Source organism: Simochromis diagramma, unplaced genomic scaffold (assembly GCF_900408965.1).
Source record: "Simochromis diagramma unplaced genomic scaffold, fSimDia1.1 OVJJ01000302.1, whole genome shotgun sequence".
Lineage (NCBI taxonomy): Eukaryota > Metazoa > Chordata > Actinopteri > Cichliformes > Cichlidae > Simochromis > Simochromis diagramma.
Window position 1 is genome coordinate 9,187,832 of NW_024386792.1, and position 22,391 is coordinate 9,210,222.

Genomic DNA, 22,391 nt, shown 5'->3' on the forward strand with positions numbered 1-22,391 from the left:
CCCTTCACAAAGAGTCGGGGAATGGCTCGCTGCAGGATGGTTTTATAGAAACGGCCTCCTTGACTCCCCACTCAAACAGCGGTGCTTGTTTTGACCATTATGCAACTGAACAGAGTCAACTTTCTGGAATTAATCATACATTCTTTATTACTACAATCTTTACAGCATGCACTATAGCTACAGTGTGTTTGCTGTGTATGAAGCCGTGATGGTAACCCGATCCTCCCTTTGTGTTTTAACCCATTTGTCTGTAGCTCAGTTGGTCTCCCCCAGAGGTTAAAAAAAAAAGAAAGACAGCGCCTTGTGGTGTGACAAACTGTATTTGTAAAGATCAAACACTGATAAAAGTGTAAAACCGAAAATCAGTCAATCTTAAGAATACACAAAAACAAAACAATTGGTGTGCAAGGAATGTAACCACGGTGCTTTCCATGAAAATGTTAGCAAAGGAAAGACTAAATGTAGTGGTACGTCAGTCCATATCAGACAGATTATTAGGAACGACACAGACAGAATAAAAGTTTTAAATATGAAGCCATTGAATCTTGAAGTCAGTGTAATACTTTCTAAAATGTGCTGCCTAAACTGACTATTTCCCTTTCAGATATCAAGGCACAGGGCACACAGTCATTGCCACCAACCTTAACTAGAGCCTTCTTTCACTGTGAAAAGCCAGCAGGCAGCTTTTGCAATTACTCAGTTTCTTATACTGCATTATAAAGAATTATTCGCAAGGACTGCGTTATTTAAACTGGACTCTAACTTTGAAATTACATCCTGTTCTTTAGTTTTTGGCCAAATTTGATACACCTCTTCTAAACTCTAATAGCTCTTGGTGTACTTCAAACCAAACCTCTAAAATTTAAAGAACTGAGAACGGAAGAGAGAATAAATGAAAAGAAAAGTCAGCCTTGTGAGCTCCAGCAGCAGTAATGACAGAGTAATGAGCAAAAGGAAACATAAACTACATCTCCAACCCATACAGTGTACACAGCAGCCATATTTCATTAACAGTGAATCACATAAAAACAATGCTGAAACTCCAAAGCAGATAATCAGAATGATTTTGTGCTGTGTGGTGTGCGGGTAACAGATGAAGCCAATAGGTTGAGTAAGTCTCATTTTCTCAGGGGCAACATTTCATCTCCGAAATTAATCAGATTTCAAATGACCAAATGCATTTAGGTCTCCTTCCGGTGCAAAAATGTAGTTGGAAAAAAAGCCCGTGAACAGTCGAGGTGCCCCGAACATCACACGGTCTTGTTTACTCCCAGTGCACCTGCCGTCAGTTAACCAGCCCACAGATGCTAAACACAGCAAGCACAGAGCCAAGCGAAGACAACCTTTATAAAAAGTTGAAATATAAACGGTGCCCTTGTCGTTAGAATAAAAAGAGTGCTTTTGTAAAATACCTGCTAAAACTCTTCCATCAGCCTTTCTGTCTAATTTATCCTCCACATCATTATGGATAAGTGCCTATCTAGGCAAGACTTCCCTATAAAGGATCCCATTTACTTTATCTTCTCTGTTTCTTACCCCGAGCCTTCATACATCTTTAAAGACAATCTGAGTCTTCGGCTAATTTAATTAGCAGCCTCATCCAGGTTAGGCAGACAGGTAAGGTAGGATTTGGGCATCGCTACTGACTCTGATACTATCTGATACGTGATCAATTTAACCAGTTACTGTGTATGTGACTGCAGACGCATTCAAAAAGAGCCGTGTGCCTGTTGTAAAGTACAACTGATGCATGTAGATCATGTAAAACAGCTACTTTCGCATTAAAACAAATAAAAGTTGCACCTCAAATTATCTGTATTAAGGTTTTAAGGCCTTGTTTCTTTTTATAGCACGAGTTTGCAAACTTTTGGCTTTTAGGAGTATAGAATATTTATGCTATACTCCTGCTTTAGAGCCCGAGTCATTGACGAGGTTAGACTGATTTATTTCATTGCTAATAAAGTGCTCAAAAAAGAAAAAAAAAAACCCCACAAACGTAATATTCAATTAAGATACTTAACATCAGAGGAAATTAAGAAAGAAAAGGAGGACTCCAAGCAGTTGCACTATGTAAACACTAGAGGGTGCTGCTAACATATTTTTTCTTTCATGCACTCAACATCTCCAAGAAATGATCTGCATGTTATGATAGCCCCAGTGTTTACAGCTAATATAAATTAAATGTGCCCATTGCTGATCACATGTTTCGTGTGCTGCAGGGCATCCAAAGGAAATAGTTTCAGTTGTATCAAAGGACACATGTAAGCCTAAAGAAAGAAAGAAAGAAAGAAAGAAAGAAAGAAAGAAAGAAAGAAAGAAAGAAAGAAAGAAAGAAAGAATGAAAAGAGATGTGCTACACTCTGCCATAAATGTCACAGCATGGTGTTTTCCTCTCTCTCATTCATATACATATATGAATGAACAGTAACCCAGTTTTCTCATCTCCCTGTCAGTAGTAATCGGTCTCTTGCAGCTGGCTGTTTCTATTTCTGTTCCCCGTCTTTTACTTGGTTCCTGACGTTGACTGGACCCCTTGCTCTGCAACTACCTTCTCAATACCTTCACCAATCTCCGCCATTTATCTCCCTAATCTTTTTCCTTCCTCATCGACCCTTCCCACATCTCCATCTCATCTCCGAGTGCTTCTCCTGTTCCTGGCCCGCGTGGTCCTTGCTCCTTCCTTGACGATGACCGAGGGCAGGTCTTTCAAGGTGTTGGCAGCCGTCTTGCTCCAGTAGTTGACCTCTTTGTAGACCCGGTACACCCAAAGCTTCAGGTCAAGCAGACCGGTTGGGACATTTACCTGCCAATGACAAGAGGAGACAACCGTAAACCATGCTTTAGTTTCAGTCCAACACTTTCACCTTTACCACCTCAGGACCTACCTCCAAGCCCTCCACACTAGGAGTCAGGGAAGTCGTGCCTTCAGCAGCTTTGAGGAGTTCTCCAGTGCTAAGTATGAGCAGCGGCAACCTTTCTTTCACCAGCTTCCTCTTGTTCTCATACTCGCCCTTCTTCCCACCACCCAGCTCCTCCTCCTCTTTGGCAACAGCTTTCTCTAGCAACTTTTGGCATTGTAGCAACGCCGAGTGGATGCGCCAGAGTTTGTCTCTGGTATCCAGCTGGAAAGAAGGAGGAGGGACAGACACCAGACGACGGTCAGTCACATCCTCGGTGAAGTTCTCCTTCTTTCTCTTGGGGAAGAAAAAGAGAAACACAAGACAAACGTGTCAGACTTTGTAACAAAAGTGAGGTTTTTTTTGAAAGAATATCAATCAGAGAGAGAGATAGAAATAGAAGAAGGGGAAACTGGAAAGTAGTATAAGTGGAGGTCTGTTTTCAGCAAGTCATTACATTACTTTCAACTGCAATTTGGCCTTTACAGAGGACCACTGACAATGAGGCAACAGGGACTTCCTCCTAATGCAAAAGGAATTTGCTTGGGATCATTTACTAAAGGCTGTCACATTATAGTGGAATTTTCACTTAGTCCAGTTCCAGTAAAGACTTACTAAGTAAACAAGTAAAAGGTTAAAATAACAGATGCACCATAGAAGCAATGGCAAGGTCTTGAATAATCAGGCCCCATATTATCTCAATGACATGGTATCACCCCGTTAAAGCACTTCACTCTCAGACTGCAGGCTTCTTTGTGGTTCCTGAGTATTTGAAAGTAGAATGGGAGGCAGAGCCTTCAGCTTTCAGGCCCGTCTTCTGTGGAACCAGCTTCCAGTTAGGATTCAAGAGACGGACACCCTCCCCACTTTTAAGATTAGGCTTAAAACTTTCCTTTGTTATAAAGCTTATAGTTAAGGCTGGATCAGGATACCCTGAATCCTCCGCCCCCTCCCTTAGCCTGGTTCTGCTTTAGCTTCCTTCCTGTTAAAAGGGAATTTTTCCTTTCCACTGTCACTAAAGCGCTTGCTCATAGGAGGGGGGGGGGGGTGTCACATGATTGTTGGAGTTTTCTCTGTTTCCTTTGTATTGTTGTAGGGTCTTTACCTTGTAATGTAAAATGCTTTGAGGTAACTGTTCTTGCAATTTGATGCAATATAAATAAAACTGAACTGAATTGAAACTGTGATTTAAATATTCACTAAACTAAATATAGAACTCCAACCAATTTGTAATTTTTTTAAGTAGTCTAAGAATGAATGTCCTTCAAGAAGCCTGGAGAACCAACTCATCTTTCAATGTTGGCTGCTGTTTGTTCTGTTCTCTTCTCTCTGTCAAGATGACCCACATTGCCTCAGTGATGTTGATGTCCGGACTAATCCATGACTGATAGTGTTCCACTGTGTGTATTTTAATCCAGTTATACTTTTACTGCATTGACAGTGTGTTTAGGATCATTGTTAAGCTGTAATAGGCCAACTGGACACTTTCTACAAAGCATAGGTATTGTGGTACAGTGGATCAAAATCTGCTGTTACTTTTCTTCATTCATAATTCTATTGACTTTGACAACATCTCCGACACCACTGGTTGATATGCGGCCCCGAACCATAACAGAGCCTCTACCATGATTTGCAGATGGCTGTAGACACTTGGCCATCTGTAAAACACACAAATGGCCGAGTTGTGCCCCTTTCCCCAATTACCTTTAATACAATACTGACAGTTTTACCAAAAATTTCAAATTCAGATTCATCACTTCATGAGACCTGTTGTCACTAATTTTAAGTCAAGTTCTTGCATAATTTTCCATTGAGAACATTTCAGAGGAGGCTTTGACAAATGGCACGTGGATCAGCTGAAGAGCTAGGTGCATCTCTCAGGTCCTGCGCTGTTTTGTATTTCATAAGGACATGACTTTCAGTTACTGTTCATCTACTGTAGACAGTCTTTTAGGCCTGATACCTCTTCTTTTCTCCCCCACTTGTCCAGTCAAATTGTGAGGATACACTGCACGCTGTGCAAAGATGTACCGAGTGTTCAGCCAATAGCTCTTTGGGAATCACCTTTTGTGACAGGCTAGTAGTAACAAAATGCCTAGACATGCAATGCAAGTTATCTGCTTAAGACTGCCTTTAAAAAAAAAAAAAAAAAAGATTACAAGAAGGTTTGGCTCCTTGAAAAGAAAATTAGAAAAATCTTTCTGCCATTCTGCTGAGGCATTAATGTGTAACCCTGCAAGTCAGAACTAGCCTGACACAGCGGCCTGAATGTGGCCTGTGTGCTTCGAAAGTCAGCAAAGGAAATTTATATTTACTCCTGGCGTGAGTCAGGCAGTTATGGATACACCAAGAAGTGTTTTCAAAGCCAGAAACGGTGCACTTATGGAGTATTAGGAGTTCTGATAAGCTCTGGAAATGGCTTAAGTGATTTTCAAGAGGAAATTGATGTTGCAAACCTGGGTTTTCCCACCCAGTATGCAAAAGAGTGGGGCAGCGTGCCTGGAGACAATAACACGATAAAAGATAATCTTCAATAGTGTGCATTTGATTCACTGACACTTGCGTGCCAAAGATTTGGAAGAAGATCTGTTTCAGTGTCAGTGCTTTCCAGGTGTGGTATAAAAAAATGCAGATGAATATACACAAATTTCTGTGTGACAAGCTAAGACAAGTCGTACATGACATGTTCACTGGAAGGTAACCTGCAAACCGTGAGGGGGAAAAAGGAGAAAAGGGGGTAAATTTGGATATTGGTGATAAAGGGAGTCACATGGATGGAAGTGAAGCAGTGTGCCTGGCCGCTCCCTTGCTCCTAGCAAGGCCACATGAAAGGAAGGATGGATAAGGCAAACTGGCAGGAAACCAAGAAGTTGTAATAAACAGTCGCTCTCATACCTTTTGGCAAAGAGAGGCAAGCTGGTGGAAAAGAGATGAAGGCTTTGTGCCCAAGCATTGATGACTGTGTGCCAAAAACGCCCACCTATGTCATTCCAAAAACTTCACCCACTCTCTGCTCTGCATTCCTACCCCCTGCTGTCCTAGACATAATTTCCTTCTATTTCAAACACACACACACACTCACTCTCTCTCTCTCTCTCTCTCTCTCTCTCTCCCCCTTCTTATCTTGCACTTGCACACATCCCTTTCATCATCCTTTTGTACTCTCTCTTACATACATACACACACTTTGACAGTGTAGCTCCTTGGACACACACACACACACACACACACACACACACAGAATATCTATTAATTTTCCTTTTAACCTTGGCCCATTTCTCTCTGTCACACACACACTCTTCCTCAGACTTTCTCTCTCTCGCTCACTCTAAAAGCAAACTGTGACCTGCTGGCAGGCTGCAGCCAGTGTGTGTGTGTGTGTGGGGAGGGGGGGATAAGTTCTTATACTCACAAAGAGTTCCAGTAAGGTGGAGCACTCATAGTGCAGCAGATCGGCTAGAGCAGCGGCCCTTGCCGGCGCGGTTCTGCTCCCATTCGAGCCGTTTATGCCTCTGGTCGACCTCCCTGCCATTGAACCTCAACTTGAAGACGCGCTCACTTGTGGTAGCAGCAGAGCAGACCAGCCCCTATATACTCCCGGTTACGCCTGCTTCATCCCGATATCATCGGATTCCCGGCTCATTTCAGCCTGCCCATCAGCTCCCACTCAGCGCTGTGTTAATTAGAGCCACAGAGTCAGTCTTGTCTGAGGTTTCCGTAAAACCACTTCGGTTTGTCCGACCTCCTCTGCTTACAGTTCGGTACTTGTATTACAGAGTTTAAGGCCAAATCTCCGCCCTTTCCCCGGGGAACTTGATGCCTGACTGGAGGAATTTAACTGGACAAGCGGGGGCGGAGGAGAGGAGGGGAGTGAGGAGGAGCTCATCAACTTATTCATGAGCAGCTTATCCGATTTACTGGTAGTGACCGAGCCGAGATAGTCTAAATTTAAGTAGTGTGTGTGTGTGTGTGTGTGTTCCCCAATGATAACAAATAAGAGACCAAAAAAAATAATCAACAGCTGAAACTAGAAGTGGCCATCATCGCTATGGAGACTGACGTCCTAACCACAGCGCTCGAGGACAGGAGCTCACTCCAAATTAGGCCACTTCCGGCTCGTCACATCATCAGGTGGAACTTTAATGATGTAATCACTTGTGTCTAACAGGAGGATTACCTAATTACGCAAGAAATATAGCGTCGTCTTTGTTAGCGCAGTCATAAAAGGAAATCATATTTTTAAAGGAAAAACAAATCAGAGAAAATATTTTTTCCACAACCTAAATATTAAATTCTAAGAGCAAAAATAAGTCGGAATAGTTTTCAGGAGAACTTCCACAGAAAGGGCAGGTCACAGCTAAAGACTTAAATGTGATCTGCCCTGGGATCTAACTTTCTATATAGAATGGACACTTTATTAGGTATGCCTTACTAATGCCGGATTGACACCGAAAATCATACCACGTTAAAAGTTTAAATCACCTTTTTTCTCCATTCTAATGCTCTTCAGCAGGTTTTCTTGACCGTGCTAAAATGCCTAAATGGACTGGGTTGCTACCTTGTGATTGGCTGATTAGATAGTGGTGTCGAAACCTAGTTAAACAAGTGTACCTAACAAAGTGTGCATAGGCCTAACATTGACATTTTCTCAAACTGGTGCCTTGTTTTGTGAGGAATATAACTACAGTTATTATTCTCCACAAGAAAATGAAATGAAAATGGACAGTAAAGTGGATTTTTAACCACTAAAAAGAAAATCATAACCAAATTGTGAAATTTTGACATCACATGTCCTGTCACCATGCTTATAAAGCCATTTTAGCCATCTTTTTTTCTGCAAGTTGGAGCTTTATTTATACAGCACATTTAATGCAAGTAGTCAACAATGAACACTGAATAGACGGATAAACAATAAAAAGCGTATATACACTTTAAAAACGGAACTAAGAGAGAATTACAAAATAAGATAACCACTCTAACGTGATAAAAAAAAAGGATACATTTTAGAATGATTTTAGGTGATTTGTGACAGTGAAAGGGAAGGTTTACAAGATGGTAGTGATACTTGCTATGATGTATGATTTCGAGACGGAGGCACTGACAAAAAGACAGGAGGCAGAGGTGAAGAGAGACAGCAGTTAGAAGATAAAGTTAGAGAGCCAAGGCTGAAGTGGTTTGGACATGTGCAGAGGAGGGATAGTACATTGGACAAAGGGTGCTGAAGATGGACCTAGCAGGCAAAGGAAAAGAAGATAATCCACAAAGGGCTGGTGTAATAGAGGAGCATGCCAGAAACAGAGTGACATGAAATCAGATGATCCGCTGTGACGACCCCCAAGAAGAGCAGCTGGAAGAAGAAAAAGAAGCAGCTTATCTGTGTTGGTCAAGTGTCATTTGTGGGTTAGTGGCGTCACAGTTGCAGTACCACTCCTGTCCTGCAGGTGGCAGTGCAGTCTAAACAGAAACGCTGATCGACGGCTAATGACAGCAGCTAACCTTACAGCAATTTCCCTTGTTTTGTTTATTAAAGAAGGAAAATGGACAACTCTCTTGCCTCTTATATTCACAGGTACACCGTTATCGCTTTTTAATCGGGAGGCAGAGCTCTAGCTCCGGTTACAGGTATGAACTCTCTGGTTGGATACGGAGTGTCCTCTGACTCCGACAGCGATGGCGCTGCAGAGGATGTAAACAGTGGCAAAGCTGGGTGAGTAAAAATAAAAATGTATCGCAAACACCACTCGGCTAGCCTGGAATAATAATAACTTCTCTTCGTTCTGTTATTGTGTCGTTTTGAAGCTCTGGGAAAACGTGTGAAGAGGAAGCGCCTTTTAAAAAGACCCGCAACTTTTTGCTGGAGTCTGGTTCCGCTTCCAGTGAATCGGAGGCAGAGGACGAGGATCCAGAGCCCTCACCACCACCTACTTCGGCAGCCCGCCCTTCCAAACTGCCTACTCCTTCGCTGGACTCCATTACCTCTAAAAAACTGCCCTCTCCAGCGCTAAATGCGTCATCTGACAGCAGCGTGTTTGCCAACCCATTTAAGGCTCAAGCAGACCAGAAGCTCAGCGCCCTGCAGAAGCATGTCCCCCTCACCATGCAGGCCAAACCCTCCCAGATAGGAGGTAAAAGGATATGCATGTCCTACAGGAAAGATGGAAGGTGCAGGTTTGGGATCAAATGTAAATTTGCTCATGACAGTGACCTCCAGAAGCCAGTCATCTCCACTGACTGTCATCCACCTGAGAGTGAAGAGACACCAGAAACTGGAGGCGGTTCATCTGGCGGAAGGTCCCAGAGGGAAACAAAGGAGGAAGAGCCAGAAGGGCAGCATGTGAAGAAGAAGAGGGTCGGACTGAGTGACAGCTTGATTCCTCCTAAAAGAGCTATGAAGCAATATACGATGCAAAGGAACAGAGAGCGAGCCAATATGTCCTGACTCACTTCTAGTTACATTATGTCTTCCAGACACTTTGATTCAATACTACTTATATCCCACATACAGAGTAGGAGCCTGCCTAATAAAATTTAAACACTCGGATGCAAAGAGTTGGGGTTTGAACCACCAACCACACTGCTAATGGCTCTAACAACTGGACTGCTGCTGCTCCTGTTGAAAAGAGGAAACTGGAGGGCTTTCAGAGCTCATTCAATAAAAAAACACTTTGGATAAATGTTAAGATGTTTATTTACAACTTTTAAGTGGACTGTTTGCTCTAACACAAATCTAATGTGAGAGATCAGAGAGATGCCGCTGACACATAAGGTTTCTACATAGCTTTGCTTATCAAATTACATTAAACAAATCTTATTGACAAATCAGTGCTTGCTGTTATTTGATAGGCTTACATTTGAGTCGCAGTGTTCAAGGGTACATTTCAGCTCCTAAAAGTCTTGTAGAGTTAAACTATAGGGGTTATCATTTCCTTCAAAGCTGCACTAATGTCATTAAAAAAAAAAGAGACAAAATCTGGAATATGCACAATCTGTAAATTTTGGTGTCTTTTCCAAGTTTTGAAATGTCTTTTTTTGTAGATTTAGCTGATTTCTAACCTTGTTAAATAAAAAGTGTCACAGGAAAGCTGGACAATAAATGAGTGTTTCCACACACACACACACACACACACACACACTGAGGGAGTTTATAACTTTCTCATGTGTTTCATGATATAAATTAAACCGATTTATTCCAGTAGGAACTTTGTTGATGCTGCACATTACACATTAGATGTGCTGTATATTACTAAGAGGTATGCTATGTTATTGCATAATAGCAACAGCTGTGCAACAAGACCTCATCAATATATATACACACCCACACACACACAAACACTCATAAGTGGCTAGTTACAGGACTGTTAGGTACAAAGGCAACAACATACACATACAAACGCATATCTTTCCCTGATACGAAGTCTAAAAATCTACCAAATGTGACGATGAGTGAGCATTACATAATATACCAGTGAGCCTACATTTACCTCAAAAGTGGTGAAACAGTATGTCAGGTCACTGGTAACATAAACTGCCTCTAGATTACGTTCTGTTGGCATCCTTTTTGTTTTACATGAGGGTCTGCTGCATGTGTCTTCCAGTGCCATCAGCTAGGACCTCCCCCTGCCCGGCCTGCTCCCAGATTACACCATCCTCCCCCACCACTTCTGTCTGCTGAAGAGAGGTGGCTGAGGGAGAGGAGGAAGAGAGCACCGGATTGTCCAACATAAAGCTGTCCCCGCTGGTGGAGACGGGAACCTGGCTCTGGGTTTGCGAAGTGGACATTAGAGGAGGGCTCGGGGATGCTGTCTGCAGAGGCTGGAGCTGCTGAGAGGCTGCTAGAATGGGGATCTGCTGGATGTGGGTCTGGGACTGGCTGACAGGCTGGAAGGTCATCTGCAGGATTTGTGTCTGGCCCTGGCTCTGCTGCTGGGAAGTGTATGACTGAAGAGGCTGGAGCTGCGGTTGATGCTGGGTCACCACTGAGTTGGAATGGAGGGTCAGCTGTTGGATTTGGGGCTGCTGGGGCTGCTGGGCAGTCTGCACAAACTGGACGGGCATCTGAAGCTGGAGCTGGGTCTGCTGCTGGTTCTCGGCCGGTGATGGGGGGTCGATAGGGGACAGAGCAATTGTCACAGGCACCTGCATGGTGTGGAGGCTCTGATCTTGTCCCAGCAAAACCACCTGGTGACTCACCTGCTGGGTCACATGACCCATCTGGGAGACCTGAGGCACATGCTGCCCATCCTGGCCCAGCTGGTCCACCTGGCCGTCTTGCCCAACTTGGTTCGCATCCAAGCCAGTGACCTCTGCTTGCGCAGGATTTCCCGGGAGCTCCAAGAGAGAGGCAGGGGTTGTGATGAGAGCGCCGGCATTTGCTGCCAGCGCCTCAGCAATTAGCACCTCCGGGTGGCTCTTGGCCTTGTGTGCCACCACGCAGTCCTTCTTCTCAAACTTCTTTCCACAAATAGAGCAGGAGAACTGATAGGTAGCATCAGCATCGTGCTTCTTCATGTGCCAGTTGAGAGATGCCTTCTGGCGACAGGTGAAGCCACAGATCTCACACCTATTCACACCAGGAAGCAAGAAATTTAATGAACCACTGAGCTGAAAATAAACTGAGAAAACAAAACGTGTGAACAGAGAAGTACTGACTGCAGGGGCTTTTCTCCAGTGTGTATCATGCGGTGCACGGCCAGATTGTGGGAACTCTTGAAGGCGCGAGCACAAAACTCACAGATGTAGTCCCTCTGGTCTAGTTACCAAAAAAAGACTCAATTACAGATGGATTCTCCATGTAATTTCATTGATTAGAACTAAAAATAAGCACAGAAACTAATTTATACCATCATGAGCAGACGTTTACATGCACTCATCATGGACATGAATATTCTGGTAATTTGAGCTTTTTAATGATTTTTCCTTGAACTGTTCTTTTTCCAGGGTGGAATGATTGTACAGCATACATTTTTAATTACTTTAAAAAACAAGAATTGGGTGCACAAGTTTAAATTTATTTTGGATTTTCTCAAATTCACACAGGGTCAAATATATACATACACCCTGACTAACATTTTGTTAAATGTCCCTTAACAAGTTAAACACATTTGGTAGCCACCAACAAGCCTAATAGCTGGTTATTTGATATATTTCTTAGAAGAATTAGCAGAGGTCATTTAAATAGCTGGTTTCCTGGTACAGACCCAGTTTAGTCCACAAATATTTGGGTTAAAGTTGGGGCTTAGAGAAGACCATTCCAGAAGCTTAATGTTAGCCTGCTTTATCGATCCCAAAACCAGTTTTGATGTGGGTTTCACATCATTGTCCTGTTGGAACACCCAACTGTGTCCAAGTTTCATCTGTTTAGCTGATGACTTAAAGTGGAAGAATGTGGCAGTAGTCCTCCTTCATTATTACATCCACTTTGTGCAACGTACCAGTACCACTGACAGCAAAACAGCCACAGAGCATGCTGCTACCACCACCATGCTTGACAGTTGGTACAGTATTCTCAGGTTTCAAAGCCTCAACTTCACTCCTCCAAATGTCTAACTATAAAACATTTCTCCTGAAGCCAGTTGGCTTGCCCATGTAGGCAGCTGCAAATTTCAGCCACATTTCAAGGTGTCAAATTTGGAGCAGGGGCTGCTTCTTTTCTTGGTCAGCGGCACCCTCTTGCCAGCATAAAAAGTATATCTGTTGTACTCAATTAGAATAATCAATGAAACGTTAATAGGCCTTGGACTTGTAAAGTTGAAATACACTGTAGAACCTTCAGCAACACTTATTAAAAGATTTGAGTGTATGCTTATATTTGAGCCTGTTTTTTAACCTGTGTGGATCAAAGAAATTCCAAAATAAAGTCAAACTTTCGCAGTCAGTTTTTGTTTTTTTATAAGTCATTAAAGTTGTATGCTGTACAATCACTCCACCCTGGAAAAAAAATAGAAAAAAGTTCAAAGAAATCATCAAAAGCCCAAAATTATCATGACACCCGTGCCCATGATAAGTGGATGTAAACCTCTGAAAACAAATGTACATGCGTACCTGTGTGGTGCTTTGCATGACGCAGAAGCTGCTTCTGTAGGCGGAAAAGCCTCCCACAAGAAGGATGAGGACAAACATACTTCTTCTTGAGTAAGTGCTGGTACTTTATATGGTGCTGGAGTTTAAAGCAAAGAACAGATTAGTTACTGCTGCTTTGTGTGTGTGTGTGTGTGTGTGTGTGTGTGTGTGTGTGTGTGTGTGTGTGTGTGTGTGTGTGTGTGTGTGTGTGTGTGGCAAACCTGTAAGTAGCGAGGATGAGCCAGCACTGTCCCACATCCTTCCATTTCGCAGCGCACATACTGAACTGGGGGCTTCTTCCTGCGTGAGCGAAGCCAGTTACTATCTTATACTTAACCATCTATGTCTATACAAAGTTCATGACTGATTTCAGATAACGAAGCACCAACACAGACATCAACTTCACCTTCTCTTTGGCAGCCGTGGGGTTTTGTCGTCTTTTTTCCGCCGACCTCTCCTAACACAGCCAAGACAAAAAAATAAAAAAAAATGAAAAAAATGACATAATTGTGTATACCGGGAAATCAAAGCCATGCTCTGCTATGTGTGAACACAAAGCCATTGTGAAGTGAGGTACGTTTAAATAAGCACATGTTAAATTTAGAAGGAGGAGCAGCTGGTTAGCATTTTAAAACAGGCAGACTGAATGACTCAGGGTCTTATTGATGACATTTCCAATCACATATGCTTTCGTTCTATATTCAGTACACAATGCAGCTGCACTTACAAAGCATGTATTGTTCGCTGATGCAGTATGCATACAAATGGACCATACTACTTGAAAATCACTGCACTTTGTATTTTGACCCTTGTCATCACTCAGGCTGTATTTTGAAATGGTTGCATCAGTACTGAAAGCATTTGACTATGCTTTCTTGTGCACTGTGCCAACCACTGTGGGTCAAAAGGGCTTGAGAAGCATGTTTACCCTTCTTTCAGAATGTAAACAGATGCTCTCCCTGTGTGCTAAGTCATTACTTTTTGCCTACTCTCTGCCATAGTTTGTTTTGATCCTGTCTCTCTACACCCCCCCCCCCCCCCTCCTCAGTCGCAGCAGATGGCTGCCTCTGCCTGAGCCTGGTTCTGCTGGAAGTTTCCTTCTGTTAAAAGGGAGTTTTTTTCTTCCCAGTGTTGCCAAGTGCTTGCTCATAGGAATTTGCCTGATCTGATTGTTGGGGGTTTCTCTCCAATATTGTCACTGGTATTGTTGGCATACCACATTTCTACACTATGTACCTAATCCTTTTTCTGGGATACTAAATGTTGCAGCTTGCCTTAGTCCAGACCTTTGAATCCATCCACTTGAATGAGTTTACAGATTCATCTAGCATCAGATCAATGAACACTGCAGGAGGACTTAAAAAAAAAAAATAATAAAAATAAAAAAATAGCGACTACTGCTAATGTCAAGCTGTGCTCCATGATGGCGATATTCTATGAGGCGAGCGCTCCTTTGTTTTTTTGCACCCAAAATCCAAAACTCCTCCAATGACAAAAAGATGAGCATGTCTGGCAAAACCAGTATGTTGCCATGGCTACACATTAGCATTAACTTAAAACAGTGTTGGCTTTAATTGGATAAATTGGACTTCAGTGATTGGTTAACAAAAGCTGATTAGGAATGGAGGATGTGTAGATGCGTTTGCAGTTCTGTCTGGTTTCAGCTCATGGCACTCACAGTCTGGTACTGCACTTACTTCCTGGGTCCATCCGGATCTTCCACTACTTCCTCTTCAAGCTTTACTTCCTCCTGCATGCTCTCTACATTGTCTGAACCTTCCACTTTTATCTCAGCAACCTCCTTCTCTTTCTTCAGTGGTTTCTCCTTTTCTTTCTTCTCCTTGGGTCTAGGAGGAACTCTGCGCTTTGGTTTAGGAGCATCCCTAAAAAATGAAAAAGGAGGAAAAATTCCAATCAAAAAAACAGTAATTACATATGAACAACCCAATCCCTCTCATACAAAACCACAAACCTTTCAACCTTCGGGTCGTAGCTTTGATCATTTAAGTCGTCTCTAAAGGGAACATCTTCCTCGCTGCTAAGGACCTCTTCTTCTACACTGCTGAAAGCGAAACAATAAATTGCAAACTTTTTTTTTTTTTCTAAAAACGTTCTGCACTGGGTCAAATGATGCATTTGACATAAGCGCACCTCTGACTCTGTGGCTGGTAGTTGAGATTGTCTGGGTCATCCTGAAAAGAAGGATCTTCATCATCCAAGCCTGGTTCAGCAGCGCCGGTGTTTTCCTCCTCTTTCTTTTCACTGTAATTAAAAACACAGGACCAAACTCTACTTAGTTACACATTTGACTCTTTTTTTTCATACATTTTAAACTGAGGGAACAAACCCAGAGTCAAGCTGAGTAAATACGGCGTGTCAGGCTGATTTCTTCTGTTGCTGCTTTTATACTTAGCCTCAGACTGTGAATGTGCCAGTAGCAAAACAACATAATCATTAGAAAAACATATTTTCCTACATAAAGAACCTGAGATTATGTGCACAACGAGATACGAGCAATAAATGTGACTTTTTAAAAACTCCGATACAAACGCTAGTCTACACAGTGATTCATGACCCATGGAAAGCTAATTCACCCTTTCAAGCTGTTCTCCGTGGAAGTCCCTTTCTGATGACTTGCACACCTGCACTGAGAGCTGGACTGGACTGATTCAACTGTAAAATGGAAACCCATTCAACCTCAGTTTAATTCTGGAGGAAGAGGACAAAGTAACAGGGAGCAAGATGTGGTGTGGTCACAGTTTGGCTTCTTTATTCTCTCTCTGACAGGACAAGGAGTTACAGTGCAACTATAATTTGACAATATGACCCCAGGTGGTCACTTCAAAGTGCACAGCCTCCCAAATGTTCAAAGGTTGCCCCTTCACTGCAGGCTCTTCCTCTGAAGACTGTCATTTGGTTCGGAGCCAGACATTCCACTATTATCATTAGTGATTTTCCTTGATATGAAAGACAGTTCAGCTTGTCACTGAATTTCACAGTTTGCTCTCTGCTCAAGTTTTAAGCCCACAATTAAGTGGTCAGAACAGGATTTCCAGGGAGCAAGAAGGCAGTATGAGGAGGAAGTGGCCAAAATTAAGCCATTAAAGCCTGCAAGAATCACATCGTGGGTCACCAAAAGTATACTTACATTTCATACTTGTCTTTATCATCTACAGCTCCTTCCACAGCTGCATGACAGAGAGAGACACCAAAAGCGCTTTCAGCCACTAGCAACGTCATACAAACAACATTTATAAAACAGTAATTTAACTGCAAAAAATAAATAAATAAATAAAAAATAATTGCATTCTAGATCAATTATTTGGAAGCATTATAATGAGCCAGAAACGACAGAATCCAGATGTTTCCCCCCACAAGGAATCAATAACCAGAGATACATGTTCCCAGATGTTTTTGCAAGTTCTATACAAAACAAACAGCGATTGCCCAGATGTTTTTGGTTCTTGTGTGTCTGCATGATTTGGTCTCTGAGTTAAAAAGGCCCCCACGCTAAAGCAGAGCAGCTCACTGTCAACAGGTTGCTCACCAGCTGGATTCTCCATTCCAGGTTCAGTCTTACACATGGACTTGGCAGAGCTGTGGACAGCCCTGCCAGATGGGGTCTTGGCATGAGTCTGGGCTGAGGGGCGTCTGGAGGGAAGGGCTGGAGTGAGAGAGAGCAGTGGCATGCAGTGAGAGTGTAGAAAAGTGTCAAAAAGTGTGACACGGGCCTGACACTAGTGAACACATCAGTGCTGCCTGAATCAAAGACATAACTACAGGTAAATAGCATGTGCTTATACTTAAATGTAAAGTGAACAAGGAGGATATAAAGCGGCTTTTATGCAGTTGATTACCTTGGGCATCTGTGGCAGGTTTCTTGGCGTCCTCTTGTCTGCAGAAAGAAGGAAAAACCTTGACGCATTTTCCTGCACAGCACCACAACATCAACATCATGTTTAACAAGATAATGCATTTCTGTGTTGTAGCACTTTTTAAAATATAGCCCCCTTTAAAATCAGGTAAGTTTTACTCCACCCTTCCCATGCAGACAGCAGAAAGGGGACGAGCCACGATGAAGGCGTGCTTTTGACAGGAACCGACTTCACCGACACAATGTGCAAGTAAGGCGGGCTCCTTATAATCAAATGTGGTGGCCAAGTTGAAATAGGGATACTCGTTAAAGAAACAAACAAAGAAAAAACAAAAACGTACTCTGTGCCTTGAAGGCTGTATCCCTCAGCCGAACCTGCAGTATCTGAATTTTTCTTCCGCCTGGAGTTGGAAACTTTCCTCCGCTTGGTCGCACCGGCGTCCGAGCTAGGTTCGTCCTCGTCGTCGTCGCTGCTTTTGGTGTCTTTCAGCCAGGCCGGTACTGCCCTCGTTGACCTATCTCTTAAAACCCGTCCCGAAGTCTGCGGGCTCGACGTACCGCCGTTAACGTCCGCTACAGAAGCGGTGACGCCAGACCTAGGGCGGCCCGCTCCCCGGTCCCTCAGCGCCCTCCGTGGCGTACCAGCTGTACTGGTGCCCGGGGTCTCTTCTGCGGCCTTGTCCTCCGTCGGATCTTCACCTTTATTTACATTCCCGGTTCGGTCACCGGCTGGTTCCATCACCGTGAGGACACTTAGGACCACCTCAGATTCCACTTAAAGTCAGGCAGGTTTACTTGCAAACTGAGGAAAAACGGACCACATCTGCTTTAAAGCCGTTTTGATTGCAGGCGGCCTTTATCCAACAGTGGTGCATTTTCAGTTGGTTTCGTCGCAAATTAAATACATATATATATTGATTAGAAACTACAAAGTTTTCTTAATTATCTATTCAGCAATAAACCAATATAATTTTAAAGAAGCAGACACTATTTTCTCCTTCTTAAAGCTATAGTAAACCTACTTATTCGCCCGGGCCTTGAGCACAACCATTTTGTGCGCTTTGTTGCGTCTCCTTTAAGCCAAATATAAACCGAGGCTACGTTCAAGAGCGGCAGCGCTTTTCAGCAGCTGCCACAACCATCTGGATGGGCTTAACCGCCCGTTGCAGATCAACTGAGCGTAACTGCTGTGTTTACAAATCTGCGAAAGCAGCCGCAGCAGCCGCGCGACAGCAACGTGAGGACGTAGGCTGCCACTGCATCCTGGGAACTGTAGTAAAAATAAAATAAACGCAGTTTGGATGCTATTTAAGTGTGCTCCTTTTTTTTTTTTTTGACGCGATTTTTATCGGTTTTGGCTTAAAATATTGACGTAAGTATAAGACATAATTAATTTGAAACGACACATACTATAAAATTAATAGAAAATTGGTATAATATTTATTCCCGTCCATCCACCTAAAATGACAATACAATTTGAAATAGGCCTAGCCTGGGGTATTTTGTGTAACATTCTCAATTAAGTAATACATTGCCTGTTTGAGCTAAATTATTAAAATTTATTTATATGTGTGTATAATGTTTATTTTTTTTCTTCATTGCTAATGTCCACAATAATCTGCGTTAATAATAACTAAAGCTAACATGGCTGCCACTGAAAACCTGCACTGACTGGTCTGAACAGAAAATGATGGAGAGCAGTTACCACCAGATGGCAACATCATAACACACAAGCTTGACTTTCTTTTGCCTTTATCTACAACGATAAAGCAGGTGATGCTGTCATGTGCTTGCTAAAGTGGTGTGCTGGAGATATTATTATTGGGAAATAATAAGTCACTTAAACTTTTATTGATACACTAGCCTTGAATGCAAGCTACAGTGTGGGGCTGGAGCTGGTGGGAAAACTGTATTTCTTTTCAGTACCAAATCAATAATTTGGTACACTAAAAGTGTCATTATTTATTAAACTGGTGCAGGAAGCTGCTACTGCATATATTATTAATGCCAGTGTAAAGTCATGATAAAGACTGCAAAGGTTTGTAAATGGCAGGCATAGTAATTAAAATAAGATTGTCTTAAATTTAGGTAATGTAACTTTAGACAAACTATAAAACATAACATATTACACTGCGAGTGAACAGTGCACCCTTAGCGCTTACAGAGAAATTAAATGGATAAGTAGCAGCCAAGTGCTACTAATCAAATTCACTGTACTGACTGATCATCAGCAAGTGTGAGCACCATCATTAAAGCAGAGGTTTTGGCAGTTTGCTGGTCTGGAGCATTAAGGTGTGTGTCATCATAATGCCACAACCTTCACAGGAGTTAAGTGCCTCGGTTAGCATGTTAAATGTTAAAGTTCATGATGTTACAATTAGAAAAAGACTAAACAAGTAGCTCTTTTTTTTTAAGCGCCGCCAGAAGAAAGACTCTAAAAAGAACATGGCAGCAAAGCTTATGTTTGCAAAGTTGCATCTGAACAAACATCCAATACCAGCTGTCAAGCACGGCGGTGGAGGGGTGATGATTTGGGTTTCTTACAGCCACAGGACCTGGGACCTGCACTCCGAAGTGACATGAAGAGTGTGGTGCTGGCAGCAAAGCAGCTGATTTTACAAAGAAATTACACTATTGAAAAATATAAAGAGGTTAAACATAATACAGACAGAAATGAATACAGCAGTGTGTGAGCAAACACTGCAGCATGATGTAGTTTTAAAAATGTGCGCCTTAAGTGATTTGGTCATTAAGAGTGTTAATAAAGTTCAGCCTTTATGAAGTCTGGAATTAAAGCTGGTGAAAAGTTAACATACATTAATATCACAACTGATTGACAACAATCAAGTATTTTATTGAGTTAATGTTTAAAATACAGTTTAATTTTGTATTCTTTCAGCTGCAGCCTCAGGCGTTTTTAAGAGTGGGAATAAATATAAAATTATAATTCAATCAAAGGCTTTGTCTACATGCAAGTTTGATACAGTGTTAGCAAGTACAACCAGGCGTCCGGCTTAAGGATCATATATTAATGCTTCCAGAACAATAAAACTGTTGTAAAACTGTTTGCAGCCTACAGAAAAAAAGAATAAAGTTGTGTCTAAGAATCTCCATATTATATTACTGAAGTTTGTAAGGGAAAGGCAAAGACATTAGACACTATTAAAAAAGTTTAAATGATGACACAGTGTAAGATATCATGTTTTTGTTTGAGGTTGTAATCATCTAATTTTAAGACTTGCTAAAAAAACAAATGATTAATTTCTATGTCCTGATAGTAAACCTTACATTGTTTTTCAGATGATATTCTGTGTGTCACTGGAAAGAAAGAAATAAGTGAATTAGGTTCACATTGATCTATACTTATCGGAATTATTTTTAAGGAAGTCTGGGTTGTTTTAAAATCCTGGGTTTGAGATAGTATTTTGGATAGAGTTCAGTGAGTTTTGACTGCTGTTTGGGATTAAGGTGAGCGGTTTGTGTTGTTTATGTGTAAATTGTTTATTTGAGTTGTGCAGATCTCTGTGGTAGAGCTGTAATACCATCTGGTGGGTCTGGAGCCTGTTTTTGTGACAGCTTACATTTTAGAAGTCAAACTTCCTTTTTAGGATGTAAAAGTGTTTCCTCTCCAAGACTCAGTGATAGATATATATAGTTTTCTGTTTTGTTAATTTAGTGGTAGAGCATTAAAAAGCTCTTACTTTTATCACATCTTTAAAATGGCCTCTAATTGTGGCTAGTTAATAAATGATTCAAGTTAATATCCTTGGAGTAAAATAAATACAAAATAGTGCTACTTCAACTTGTTGGGCATTGATCGTTATGGTGTTGATGTAATGGTGTTGAAGACGTTAGTCAAAAGTGAAAATGATCCAAATTAGGGCTGCCATGATTAGTCGACTAGTCACGATTACGTCGACTATCAAAATCGTCGACGACTAGTCGTTTGAAGCTTAGATCACAAAAGACGCAGGAATAAGTAGTAGAATTTAAGATTGTAATAACGGACTGAAACAGAAGATGGCAGCACTGCATGTACAAGGATGCCAGCTGCCGTTAAACCCCAAAGAAGAAGTAGCTCTGTCCAGTGTTGCCAACTTAGCGACTTTGTAACTCTCAACAAGCAGCGGGTGCTGAAACGCAGTCAGTTCTTCTTTTACTCTTATGCTGTTTTGTGGATCACAAGGTTTAAAACTACTTATAAACACACACACACACAGTAACTCCACCAGAGTGCCTATTTCGGGTCACTTTTGCCGGTCCAAGCCCGGGTAAAGGAGCAGGGTTGGAATTGTGACATTAAAAAAAACAATAATTGCTAAAATAAATTTAATTTGTAGTTCTAAACTAATGCATTTAGGACGTTTTTTACTCACTTTATGTCTCTTCCACGATGTTATTTCTCTCTCCAACAACATAGGTTACAATTAGATTAGCATGACCAATTATGCTAATTAGGCGATGACGTCATTTAGCGACTTCTAGCGACTTTTAGAACAACCAATAGCGATTTTCCTTACTGAGGAGTTGGCAACACTGGCTCTGTCCCAGAATTCATAGCGCAGCCCAGCTCAATTTCCAACAATGGCGGCAGCTAGTTAGTTTTAATATTACGCTTATTATTCTTTCTGGGTCACAAAATAAACGTTTAACATATTTTCAGGCGAGAATGTATCTGTGTAAACCTCAAATATTTGCTCAGTTTATCAAGACACCACATATTTTCAAAAGCGCTCCGACGTTTTCGGAGACGTCTGTTACCCACCAGCTCGATAGCTAGCCGGGGGCAAGGCTCACTAGAGCCGTGAGAACACCGGACTCCCAGCAAATCGTTTTCAAACCCACCACCGTCTTTCGCTACTCAGGTTAAAGATGATATATAAGTCACTTAGATAACTTAAAAATGTTATTGTTTGGCTTTTTTTAGTATTTTATTTGTTCCTGAGTAAATCGGTTTGGCTGAGATTAAAGTTATAGTTTTTACACAGCTGAATAAACGTCAAGCAGACAACTGATTATCAGAAGTGTGAGATGCTCGAGAATATACTCCGGTGTCCCGTTATATTTTAGATAGCAGGGAGTTTATTAAACTTCACCGAAACAATCTGCAAATTTCATTAAAATTTAATAAACTAGCATCTTGTCTTTATTTTTAGTTAGCACAAACCTTAAACACTTAAAGCTGTAAGCTAATGATAGTTATAGAAGAGCAGATGCATGCTGGTGCAATAAGCTGTACTTTTATGTCCAATGGATGCACGATCTGATTAGTCGACTAATAATCGGTGACTAGTCGACTATCAAAATAATCGTTTGTGGCAGCCCTAATCCAAATACAACTGAAACGCTGCAGTGGGACCTTAAGAGAGCTGTGAATGTGAATGCCCTCAAACCTCAGTGAACTGAAGCAACACTTGTCATGCAAATCAGTTCAGTTTTGTTTATACAGCGCCAAATCTAAACAGCAGGTGCTTCAAGGCGCTTTATAATGTAAGGTAAAGATCCTACAATAATAGAGATAAAACTCAAATATAATCAAACAACCCCCTTTAAGCAATCAC

At 41.8% G+C, this 22,391-nt stretch overlaps 3 protein-coding genes across 4 annotated transcripts; 1 reads left to right on the forward strand and 2 right to left on the reverse strand.

Moving 5' to 3' along the window:
- On the reverse strand, positions 1 to 6,941 carry cntf (ciliary neurotrophic factor). The gene is made up of 3 exons (XM_040024244.1): positions 6,310 to 6,941; positions 2,886 to 3,194; positions 1 to 2,803 (listed from the first exon to the last, which is right to left on the reverse strand). Exons 1-3 carry the CDS (start codon positions 6,427 to 6,429, stop codon positions 2,630 to 2,632), a joined length of 603 nt encoding a protein of 200 aa, XP_039880178.1. The 5' UTR covers positions 6,430 to 6,941; the 3' UTR covers positions 1 to 2,629.
- Positions 6,942 to 8,288: 1,347 nt separating this feature from the next.
- si:ch211-113e8.11 lies at positions 8,289 to 9,857 on the forward strand. The gene is made up of 2 exons (XM_040024243.1): positions 8,289 to 8,604; positions 8,697 to 9,857. Exons 1-2 carry the CDS (start codon positions 8,522 to 8,524, stop codon positions 9,334 to 9,336), a joined length of 723 nt encoding a protein of 240 aa, XP_039880177.1. The 5' UTR covers positions 8,289 to 8,521; the 3' UTR covers positions 9,337 to 9,857.
- si:ch211-113e8.10 (E3 ubiquitin-protein ligase ZFP91) lies at positions 9,568 to 18,030 on the reverse strand. Of its 2 annotated transcripts, XM_040024240.1 has the most exons (13): positions 17,853 to 18,030; positions 17,172 to 17,632; positions 16,814 to 16,851; positions 16,504 to 16,620; positions 16,105 to 16,144; positions 15,108 to 15,218; positions 14,929 to 15,018; positions 14,654 to 14,839; positions 13,363 to 13,413; positions 13,178 to 13,256; positions 12,939 to 13,053; positions 11,547 to 11,646; positions 9,568 to 11,457 (listed from the first exon to the last, which is right to left on the reverse strand). In XM_040024240.1, exons 2-13 carry the CDS (start codon positions 17,567 to 17,569, stop codon positions 10,461 to 10,463), a joined length of 2,322 nt encoding a protein of 773 aa, XP_039880174.1. In that variant the 5' UTR covers positions 17,570 to 17,632; positions 17,853 to 18,030; the 3' UTR covers positions 9,568 to 10,460. The 2 variants fall into 2 exon arrangements, with proteins under 2 accessions (XP_039880174.1, XP_039880175.1); XM_040024241.1 differs by having other exon boundaries at positions 14,929 to 15,015; positions 17,172 to 18,030.
- Between the last annotated feature and the right edge of the window lie 4,361 nt (positions 18,031 to 22,391).